We start from the raw sequence: 12,333 nt of genomic DNA on the forward strand, positions 1-12,333 counted from the left end.
TGAGATATAAATATTGAATGAACTCTTTTAAACATAAAAGGTCAGAAGATTGTTGACAATATTATTGCGACATATATTCATATTCAATAATTCTTATTGATAAATTTTTTTAACTAAAATCCCACGTAAAATTGCAAATAGATATAACAAAGAAATATTATCTTCAAAAATATATATGTTTTATATCACTGAGTAAAGTAAGTTTAATTTTTTTATAGATTTATACTCAAAAGTTGGAATGATTATATTGATAATAAATATTTTAAATTAAAATCTTGTGTGTGCACGGGTACAAATTCTAGTGTAATGTATATGTAAAAATTTTGACAAAAAAAAATAGATGTATATAGTAAAATTTAAGTTTCCCCATAATGACTTTGATTTTTTTAGACTTGAATAATTGTTGCTTGACAGTTGACACCCCCCTCAAAGAAGGTGTCAAGGTCTATAAGCACAATTTTATTTAATACTATAAAAATGGAAATTTGGAAATATAGATTTATTTCTATATGCTGCCCCAAAAAATAAGATTTATATCATTATATATTATTTAGCAAATAATAAAGTAGCAATTGATACTTGTTGCCATCTGTCATATGATATAATGTATTGTAAGCACCATATATATATGGTTAGGGGAAAAGAAAATAATGGAAAAACGGAAAGAAAAATAATAACAATAATGAGTTTTAATTTCTTTTATGAAAAATAATAATGTTTTTAAACTGAAAATAGTATATATAGAACATGTGTTTTGTGATCTCTTTCCATCTATATATCTGTAGTTTTCTTGATATAGTGTGTATAGTCTTTACAAGTCTTTCAAAGCTAGTTTCTGGGCTTATAAAACCAAGCTTTACAATTTCAAGTCATCATATCATTCTAGAGCATTTGTTTTTTTTTTTTCTTTAGCCGGAGAGTATTTGGTCTAAAATATTTTGAGTTTTTTCATGGAAAATGACTTTGGGATGGAACACTAGTGTTGGTTCATATTGGAGCAGGGATGATGATATTGCTTTCGAGACAGCCCTTGCATTTTATGACGATGAAAGAAAGATTTGTTGGGATAGCATTGCTGAAGTTGTTCCTGGGAAAACTACAGCACATATTATTGATCATTACAATAATTTAATTCGTGATGTTATGGACATTGAATCTGGACGTGTACCTCTTCCAGATTATCGTGTTCCAGAAGAACCAAATCCCAATGCTAGAGGTAAAAGAAAACTCAAGCACAAACGACAAAAGGGAGTTTCTTGGACATTAGATGAACACAGGTTCCTTCTATTCACTTATTTTTGTAATGTAACTTTGTATATAGATTTTGTGTTTATTTTGTTCTGATTGCAATACTATGGCATAATCATTTATTTGGCCAGTAATTAGGTAACTGAATATAAAACTCAAAAATGCTTTGATACATTAGATTTCACTTTATTTAATATGTATTATCATTCCATTGTCTTTGATTTGTACCTTTTAAGTTTGATATGAACCAAAATTGTTGAATTTTGACGTTGATTCTCACACTTTTTTTTTTTTTTTAATGGAAATAGACAATTTCTTATTGGTTTGGCTAAGTATGGGAAAGGTGATTGGCGTAGCATTTCTCGTAACTCTGTGAGGACAAGAACACCAACTCAGGTTGCAAGTCATGCTCAAAAATACTTTGAACGTCTGAACTCAAAGAACAAACACAGAAACAGGGCAAGCATTCATGACATCACCGTTGATGAAGAAAACAGAAACATCTCACCAAAACAAGGAGCAATCGGCACATGGCAAAACGGAAACGTCAATCTTGCTTCTGCCTCCAACAACCAAGCCATTCAAACCAATTCGCAACCGTCACTAGACCTTCCGATTCATGGAAGGCCCAACATAGGGAATACTCAAGCCCTCTCTTCTACCTCCAACAACCAAGCCATTCAAACCACTTCTCAACCATCACTAGACCTTCCCATGCATGGAAGACACAACATATGTAATACTCAAGCCCTCTCACAGCCATCGCTAAATCTTGCTTCTAGCTCCAACAACCAAGCCATTCAGACCACTTCGCAACCGTCACTAGACCTTCCGAGACATGGAAGACACAACTTATGGAATACTCAAGCCATCTCACAGCCATCGCTAAACCTTCCAACATATGGTGCACCCCCCATATGGAACGCACAAGCGGCTTTGCCACCACCACCAGCCAGTATTCCTGTGTATGGAACGACATTGTCCACCATGAACCAACCAATGGTTGGACAAATGCCCTCACATTTTGGAACAAACATGAACCATTTCGCTCAACCTCACATGACTCCTGGTGTTCAGCCTTATCCTCTACCTTCCTATCCGGGTCCTCGTGCACCGATCAACATGGGTTCATCAATCCCATATGGTGACATGACTTATGCAAATAAATCCCAAAGATAGGTTTTTATTAAGCCCTCCCTGATTTATGCTTGTACTTAATCCATCTTGTTTGTTTAATTTTCTTTCTTTCCCCATCCATCTTGTTGTTTGGTATGCTATGGATTATCTGATGTTTCTCTTGGATCATATTATTAATTAGGTATGTAATATATATATATAAAATCTATTCCTAATCTATTTAAATATAAATAAATAAATAACTCATAAATATTTTCAACTTGGAAAATAAGAAATATTTATATCGAACAGATAATATAATTACATTATCCCATAATTAAAAGAAGAAGAGAAAAATTAACTCAGGAAAAATGTTAATTCCCAAGTAATTTAATCCTCAACTTCGCACACTTTTTTTGATAATCTCAGAAAACTACGACAGCTGAAACAAGTACACGTGAACGACGGTGATTGGTGGTGGGTATATCAAGAAGGGTACAAAGTCAAATAGTCAACAAATAGGTTTCTTAAAATATTGTAACTTCACTTCATGTAGCTGCTGCTGCAGTGTTTCTAACTAGCCCCTGACCATTTTCAATCTCAACCTTTCGATCGTTACAGTTACACATGTTTACCGGTCGGACAACTGTGATCGCCGCTGGTTCAGGTGAAGCAATTAGTGTGCCTAGCTTCAGCATATCGATGCTCACTTCATCAGGCAACTTCGCAGTTTCGAGTTCTTTCTCAACCAATTCCGACGGCGTTTTGCAGTATTTGTAAACCACGTAAAGTATCATTTGTAGTGCACCGAGCACAAACCCAATCACGTTAGGGAACTGCGAAGTTGACAGAAAAAAATTATATAAAGGGGAAAATTAAAGATAAAATTTATCAGTGCTCAAAGCAATATACCTACTTTTTTTTTTATATGAACTTTACACTTTATATATTTTGTATTATTAATTTATATTTAAATTTTGAGGTTTTTTTTTACTTCTATTGAACCATCATCCCGAATAAAAATCGTTTTTAAAAAAAGTTTTTTTCCTAATTAATTAATATATAAAAATATATTGCGTGTAATATACAAGTTTATGTGATATAGATGTAGATAGAACTCTTTTGTAAAAGATGTGATCTTTTTAAGGTTTTGTCTTTTTAAAAATATAAAAGAAGGGAGTATCTTTAGTGTTTAGTGGGATTATTAAATGTAAAACGACAATAATACCAAACAAAAGGGTTTTGCTTTTTTGTGAAACCATATCCCATCTTTATTTTATGATTAGCTTTCACAGGCTCAGGTAGATAGAAACAAAAGCAACCCACTTCATGCAAAGAATGATTATTATGACTTACCGCAACGTAGATATCTTTAAGAGCAAGACCATAAAGGAGCCATATGACCGCACTGATGGTAAGAGTCAAGGATAAGCTAAACGGCATGTACTCCACACTTTTCGTCTTTATCACCGTTCTCTGTTATTTCATATAAATTTGAATTAGTCAAAATCATATTTTCCATGTTTAGTTAATTTATGTAACAATAGCTAGCTAGAGAGTACTACTACTACTTACGATAATGCTAAGCGGCGCAGCGAAAACGCAAACAGAGAATCCGACACAGATTCCTCCAATGATCTTCGCACGTGTGGCTCCTTTAGTCAAGAATTGGCAGAGAAGAAGAATCGCACAGAATCCTCCAACGTTCATTAGCAACAAAAGCTTCACTGTGAGCATCTGCACCAAAAATAATAATTAGATATCGGAACACATATATCATAAATTATACCATATAATATTCATATATATTGACATTGTTAATGAACACATACTCGGGCTTTTTTGGTTGCGAAGGCAACGAAGATGGAGATGTAGATGGTTTCGATGAAGCAACCAAAACAGTTGATGGTGACGAGAAGGAAGACATCTTTCTTCTGAGTAGCGTAGTAGAGCCAAAGCGTTGCGCTGAAGAGCGCCACCACGTAAGGAAGAGATTGAAATCCTTCTGTGGTTTTCTTCTTACAAATCCTGTAGAACGTTGGCCTGCATCCACAATCGAATCAATATCTAACTCTTAGTTATATTAAAACTTCTTAATAGGTTTGTATCATATGTTCATTTTAGTACTAGCGAGTTAGATATGGTAACATAAACATATGTGTTGGACACATTTATGAAGAAACAAGAACAGAGGTGAGGTAAATTAACGATGTAAAAATACTTACACGGGAGAGAGGAAAACAGCAAAGGAAATGAGGTTTCCTGAAAATTACACAATAAAAAAGATGAAGATAGTGTTAATATATATGTATATACCGGTTTTGATATCAGAATCTTGATATAGGTTATGGTGATATATATAATATATCAAATTTGAGTATAACTTTAGAGAGAGATGAACTTGATGAGAACTCGTACCGAGCAAGCCGAAAACAAAGGCCCATGTGTTATGAGTGTCGAAGAGAGCCATGAATGTAGCTAGATCTTTGAAAGGGAGAAGAAATTAAGTTTCTTCGAAATAAGAAAGATCTTAGGTAGTTGTAAGTGTTTCGCTTAAATCAAAAGCTAATGGCACGACCTTAGCATTCTGAGGACTTCAAGTATATATAGAGGGGGGGGGGGGGGGGGAGAGGTGTTAAGAAATATAGGGATGTGTGTGGGAAAGAAAATAAAGATACATGTTTTGTGTGAGTCATAATTATTTTCAATTTTTTATTTTTAAAGGTGACATTACAATTTGTAAAAGCATTATTGTCTTTGTTGGTGTACTATAAAAATAAAATGCTATTAGAAAAGTATTCACAGAACCAATCTAACACCAAAATAACTTTTTCATAAATAATGCATGTCGATTTCGATTTAGGCCAACTCTTTCTTTAAGGGCTCTATGTCTAGATTCTACCTATTTCACATATACCTATTGACGTGAGTACATTTATCATTTATTAATTTCTATGGTTTATATTTTATATCCTCATTTATCATAAGAATTGGATTAAATGATGAAGTCCTTGCGTAAATTACGTTTCCAAGAAATTTAGACAATTAGTTCACGTGACATTGTACGTAAATATAAATTGCCGTTTTCACTTTTTGCCCCTTTTCATCCTAATTTACGTTTCTCAATTTTAAGAAATTTTTTTTCTTACTTTATATTTGCCGTTTCTTAATCATTAACATTTGTCTATACCCCCCAAGTTTAATAATTTATAGAGTTTCTACTTCAAGTTCAAGTTTTACTTGAGTTCACATTTATATCATCTATCAAACAAAAATTAGATAACTAAACATATTCACGTTTTGTGACTTTTGTCTTACATTTTAAAGAGGAAAATAAACCGAGCAAATGAGAAATAGACGGCTTAACCAAAATTTGAGACTTGGATAAGATCTTTAGTTTTTTTTTTTTTTCTGTTTTCTTCATAAGACTCGGAATAAGATTGATATATAGTACAAATTTCAGTTCTTAAGAACTATCAAAAGAAACTAAACCACAGTTATATTTAACATTTGATCAAGAAACTAAATCATTCTTGTCTGTCGAAATGAAGTTATATTATTTTGGCTAGATTGTAGATGCAAGTTTTTTTAATATAGGCTCCAACATGAAATAGACAAAACGTGAATATGTTTAGTTATCTAATTTTTGATAGTAGGTTTAGCGTGCTATAAAATCGAAGAAGATCAGTGGTTTTCAAACTCTTCCATAATTTTGTTCTCCCTGAAAATTTACTACTATCAATGGGTATTACTCCCTGTAAATGTATTGTATTTGGGGCTATTACACTTTCAAGGACGATTTTGATAGTAGGTTGAAGCGTCTTTCGTAGTTTCAAGCGTTACGTATTAAACATAAGTAGTAAAAATTACTCAGTTGTCAAGAGTAGATCATTTTTTATGTATAATATACATAATAATGTAGTAGGTGTAAATAAATAAATAAAGAGCTTCGTTTTGTTTAAACAAAAATAATGGTGGATTGATTTGGGGATAACCAAACTCCAATAATTCATAACTAATAGGACAAAATAACAATAGCATGAACTGCATTTGCAAAACTTTAGTCTATCTCGGACCTTTTATGGTTATTGAACGTACCCATTTAGGTTAATTAGTAACTTTACAATGCTGTTTCACATGATTTTCATTTTTCAAAGAGTTCATTCTTTTGGGTAGTTTCTTTTTTATAGTAAAAGTTATAAATGAAAAGGACATCGATCGATTCAGATATATAATTTCAAGTACATAATAACAGAGAATATTGTTCATCGTTTAGAAAACTCCATATTTGTTTGAACAATGGACTAACTATTTTTTTGTTTTTTGATACTCAGATAATAGCTATGATCTAAAATATTAACTAACTTGTTTTAATGTCTAAAATAATTAACTAACTTGTTTTAATATGTGGTTAAAATATTAATGATATAATTCCTTATATGTTTTGTTAAACTAGCTATGTGGTAAATTTATCGTTAGCATCATAGCATGTTGCTGTAAAGGATGTGAGCAATGGAAACTCAAACTCGGAACCGTATATATGTTTTGCTGCTCCAAAAAGCTAGAATTAAACTCGCAAACATGTCGTCACGAACACTTAGAACTGAAATCACCAATAGTCTCTGAAACAAAGTAAGCTTCGTTTGATCTTGTTTCGGGATTAAGCGTTATATGTCTTTATCCTCTATTTATATCTATCTTAACATGCTGGATTATGGCTTTAATTGGAGATATACAAGCCCAAAAAAAACAATAAATCATTGGATCTTGTTGTTGTTAATTAGAGTTTTTCTTTTTTTATGCAACGATGGTTTGGGAACTAGAGCTGATTTTTTTTAAAAAGGAGAGAAGAGACCAAACTTTGTAAGTCTAAATCTCAGAGAGCTTGTGATTAGCGGCCAGAGCCGTGGACAAGTAACTGCCAGAAAAAGATAGCCAAGACGCCAACGAGAGAGAACAAGAAAAAAGCTTTAAAAAGGAAAAGAAAAGCTTAGCAGTTAGCACATATATAAAGTTTTTTTTTTTTTTTTTGGGGTTACATTACATCTATAAGTTATAAATAGGTTCTTAGTCGAAAAATCATGAATATTGTGATATCGTTATCATAGACCAGTATAGATCCAAACAGTAAACGGTAAACGGTAAACGGTACGTACGTACACTCACGTAGTGTACTTCGAAGACCACAATTTATTGTTTCAAGTTTCAACTATAAATAAGAACAACCATATTAAGTATAGTGTTTTGTTTTTCTGTTTATGCTCTGCTTACTCTAGTTACGTGTGTATTGCAGATCTTTGATAGTTACTCTAGAGGTGTTAAGAAATATAGGGATGTGTGTGGGAAAGAAAATAAAGATACATGTTTTGTGTGAGTCATAATTATTTTCAATTTTTTATTTTTAAAGGTGACATTACAATTTGTAAAAGCATTATTGTCTTTGTTGGTGTACTATAAAAATAAAATGCTATTAGAAAAGTATTCACAGAACCAATCTAACACCAAAATAACTTTTTCATAAATAATGCATGTCGATTTCGATTTAGGCCAACTCTTTCTTTAAGGGCTCTATGTCTAGATTCTACCTATTTCACATATACCTATTGACGTGAGTACATTTATCATTTATTAATTTCTATGGTTTATATTTTATATCCTCATTTATCATAAGAATTGGATTAAATGATGAAGTCCTTGCGTAAATTACGTTTCCAAGAAATTTAGACAATTAGTTCACGTGACATTGTACGTAAATATAAATTGCCGTTTTCACTTTTTGCCCCTTTTCATCCTAATTTACGTTTCTCAATTTTAAGAAATTTTTTTTCTTACTTTATATTTGCCGTTTCTTAATCATTAACATTTGTCTATACCCCCCAAGTTTAATAATTTATAGAGTTTCTACTTCAAGTTCAAGTTTTACTTGAGTTCACATTTATATCATCTATCAAACAAAAATTAGATAACTAAACATATTCACGTTTTGTGACTTTTGTCTTACATTTTAAAGAGGAAAATAAACCGAGCAAATGAGAAATAGACGGCTTAACCAAAATTTGAGACTTGGATAAGATCTTTAGTTTTTTTTTTTTTCTGTTTTCTTCATAAGACTCGGAATAAGATTGATATATAGTACAAATTTCAGTTCTTAAGAACTATCAAAAGAAACTAAACCACAGTTATATTTAACATTTGATCAAGAAACTAAATCATTCTTGTCTGTCGAAATGAAGTTATATTATTTTGGCTAGATTGTAGATGCAAGTTTTTTTAATATAGGCTCCAACATGAAATAGACAAAACGTGAATATGTTTAGTTATCTAATTTTTGATAGTAGGTTTAGCGTGCTATAAAATCGAAGAAGATCAGTGGTTTTCAAACTCTTCCATAATTTTGTTCTCCCTGAAAATTTACTACTATCAATGGGTATTACTCCCTGTAAATGTATTGTATTTGGGGCTATTACACTTTCAAGGACGATTTTGATAGTAGGTTGAAGCGTCTTTCGTAGTTTCAAGCGTTACGTATTAAACATAAGTAGTAAAAATTACTCAGTTGTCAAGAGTAGATCATTTTTTATGTATAATATACATAATAATGTAGTAGGTGTAAATAAATAAATAAAGAGCTTCGTTTTGTTTAAACAAAAATAATGGTGGATTGATTTGGGGATAACCAAACTCCAATAATTCATAACTAATAGGACAAAATAACAATAGCATGAACTGCATTTGCAAAACTTTAGTCTATCTCGGACCTTTTATGGTTATTGAACGTACCCATTTAGGTTAATTAGTAACTTTACAATGCTGTTTCACATGATTTTCATTTTTCAAAGAGTTCATTCTTTTGGGTAGTTTCTTTTTTATAGTAAAAGTTATAAATGAAAAGGACATCGATCGATTCAGATATATAATTTCAAGTACATAATAACGAGAATATTGTTCATCGTTTAGAAAACTCCATATTTGTTTGAACAATGGACTAACTATTTTTTTGTTTTTTGATACTCAGATAATAGCTATGATCTAAAATATTAACTAACTTGTTTTAATGTCTAAAATAATTAACTAACTTGTTTTAATATGTGGTTAAAATATTAATGATATAATTCCTTATATGTTTTGTTAAACTAGCTATGTGGTAAATTTATCGTTAGCATCATAGCATGTTGCTGTAAAGGATGTGAGCAATGGAAACTCAAACTCGGAACCGTATATATGTTTTGCTGCTCCAAAAAGCTAGAATTAAACTCGCAAACATGTCGTCACGAACACTTAGAACTGAAATCACCAATAGTCTCTGAAACAAAGTAAGCTTCGTTTGATCTTGTTTCGGGATTAAGCGTTATATGTCTTTATCCTCTATTTATATCTATCTTAACATGCTGGATTATGGCTTTAATTGGAGATATACAAGCCCAAAAAAAACAATAAATCATTGGATCTTGTTGTTGTTAATTAGAGTTTTTCTTTTTTTATGCAACGATGGTTTGGGAACTAGAGCTGATTTTTTTTAAAAAGGAGAGAAGAGACCAAACTTTGTAAGTCTAAATCTCAGAGAGCTTGTGATTAGCGGCCAGAGCCGTGGACAAGTAACTGCCAGAAAAAGATAGCCAAGACGCCAACGAGAGAGAACAAGAAAAAAGCTTTAAAAAGGAAAAGAAAAGCTTAGCAGTTAGCACATATATAAAGTTTTTTTTTTTTTTTTTGGGGTTACATTACATCTATAAGTTATAAATAGGTTCTTAGTCGAAAAATCATGAATATTGTGATATCGTTATCATAGACCAGTATAGATCCAAACAGTAAACGGTAAACGGTAAACGGTACGTACGTACACTCACGTAGTGTACTTCGAAGACCACAATTTATTGTTTCAAGTTTCAACTATAAATAAGAACAACCATATTAAGTATAGTGTTTTGTTTTTCTGTTTATGCTCTGCTTACTCTAGTTACGTGTGTATTGCAGATCTTTGATAATTCCTTATAATACCTCACTACCTCAGAAAAGTTCAAAATAATTAGAATTTTGTTGTGGTCTTTGCTTTAAGGTAAAAAAGATTATAAATAAAGTGGTCGGTGGGACTATATGGTATACCAATAAATATCTAAATGGAAAAGATATTTGTTTTTCCTTTTCTATAATCTAATTAATCTAATTAACATTGTAACTATATATAAAATCACTCTTGTTAGAATCAGGAGTTGATACTAATGACGGGATGACAAAACTAACATAACATGCATTGATCAGTTTCAAATGCTAAATTCGATTTTAAATCTTATATATAGTCTGGTTGAATTTGTGAATATGTAGATAGTTTGATACTATATTTATGGCCTTTTTTGTTAGTTTGATTCTGAGATTTTGTAGATAGTTTGTCGTTGAAAACGTTTACATAATCGTTTTTTGTCACGACCACTCGTTCGTATTCTTCATTTTTTTTTTCTGTTAATTAATTGTGCCTAAATCAATATCTACAAGTATCTGAATCAGATAGTATTGTTGTCTCCCCTCTTTAAATTGGAGGAGTCACCCATTATAAATCTATCTAATTCATATTAATGGAAAAAAAAAACAAAATAGTGATAATGGAAATAACTTTTGACCATACAAATATCTACCAGAAAAATAACAATAAAAAAAACTCGTTAAATACATGACACAACTTAAATTTTAGTAGTACGATCATGATATAGATAATAAATGGCGGCGCTAGTGTTTGGCGATTAAAAAGGCGATTTCTTCGAGTTTTCGGCTTAGTTCCATTTCGGAGATCCTTTCGTTTGAAGATTGAAGAGAATAACTATTACTCTAGCACACTGCTACGTTTTTTCGTTTCGCTTTGCTTCCTTTCGTTTTGTTCCTGCTGTTAGTCTTTTTCTTTCCGGTTTAGGGGAATTTTTATTTTGAGGGGTTAGTTTTTGATTTGGGGATCTGTCGGATGTCTGGATCTATGATCCCGCGAAGGAGCGGTAAGGAACCAATGTCAGATCGCGAAAGGGAGGTTGAGGAACCAGGAGTGATTCGTATCCCGAAGTTTGATTTCTCGGATCTAATCGATAAGTTCAAAACTTCGCTGGTAGGTCGCATGTTCCACGCAGAAGGAAGAAGTACAGAAGCCCTCTTAACGTTTATGCCAAAAGAACGTATCTGGGATGTGGAAGGGAGGGTTCGAGGCACTGATCTGGGAAACGGTAAATTTCAGTTCGATTTCGACCACGAAGAAGATTTAGTAAAAGTTCTTCAACGCCGGCCTTGTCACTTTAATCGCTGGAGTTTCTCCCTTGAGAGATGGGAAGCAAGTATAAAAGAGGATTTTCCAAACACTATGTTGTTCTGGGTACATGTTAAGGGAATTCCATCTATCTACAAAAAGGAACAGACTTTCAGGGGTATTGGTGAAGCTCTGGGAACGGTCTCTGCGGTTGATGTTGAGGGGTCTAGGGTGCAAGTCTCAATTAATGGTGATAACCCCCTTCAGTTTGAAAGTAAGGTTGCCTTTGATAATGGAGGTTGTGTGAATGTCACTCTGCGATATGAAGGTCTACACAGGTATTGTTTTACCTGTAAAAGAATTTCGCGTGAGGAGCGTTCCTGTCCTAAACTGACTGATTTAGAGAGAATGCAGAACAAATCTATTAGAGCTTCCCTCTCCTTAGCAGATTCTCCACAAGAACAGGGGACTCGAAAGTACGGAAGGATGGAGGAACATGCAGAATCATCATCTCACGTCCGAAGGAATCTCTCGAGGGATCTGGAGCAGGGAGAATTCCGTCGACCTACGGATCTTCGTCAAGATTTGACAGACAAACGGGCTTACCGTAGCAAAGGTGTTTGGGACAGATTGGATCAGTCTGATCCAAAACAGTATCCCCGAAATAGGGAGCGTTACCACCCTTACTCAAGAGACAAAAATAAGTTTTCGGCTGGAACTGGCCAGTATGAGGATAAACATGATCC

General features: G+C 32.7%; 2 protein-coding genes across 2 annotated transcripts; one reads left to right on the forward strand and one right to left on the reverse strand.

Annotated features, from left to right (window-relative positions):
* The first annotated feature begins 791 nt into the window (after positions 1 to 791).
* Positions 792 to 2,680, forward strand: LOC104772496 (uncharacterized). The gene is made up of 2 exons (XM_087504931.1): positions 792 to 1,277; positions 1,557 to 2,680. The coding sequence occupies exons 1-2, from the start codon at positions 958 to 960 to the stop codon at positions 2,425 to 2,427; spliced, it is 1,191 nt and encodes a 396-aa protein (XP_087361057.1). The 5' UTR covers positions 792 to 957; the 3' UTR covers positions 2,428 to 2,680.
* LOC109124545 (bidirectional sugar transporter SWEET12) lies at positions 2,638 to 4,965 on the reverse strand. Its single transcript, XM_010495185.3, has 6 exons — positions 4,783 to 4,965; positions 4,590 to 4,626; positions 4,197 to 4,407; positions 3,940 to 4,101; positions 3,721 to 3,840; positions 2,638 to 3,200 (listed from the first exon to the last, which is right to left on the reverse strand). The coding sequence occupies exons 1-6, from the start codon at positions 4,832 to 4,834 to the stop codon at positions 2,913 to 2,915; spliced, it is 870 nt and encodes a 289-aa protein (XP_010493487.1). The 5' UTR covers positions 4,835 to 4,965; the 3' UTR covers positions 2,638 to 2,912.
* Between the last annotated feature and the right edge of the window lie 7,368 nt (positions 4,966 to 12,333).

Source organism: Camelina sativa, chromosome 20 (genome assembly GCF_030686135.1).
Source record: "Camelina sativa cultivar CO46 ecotype springtype chromosome 20, ASM3068613v1".
Classification (NCBI taxonomy): Eukaryota; Viridiplantae; Streptophyta; class Magnoliopsida; order Brassicales; family Brassicaceae; genus Camelina; species Camelina sativa.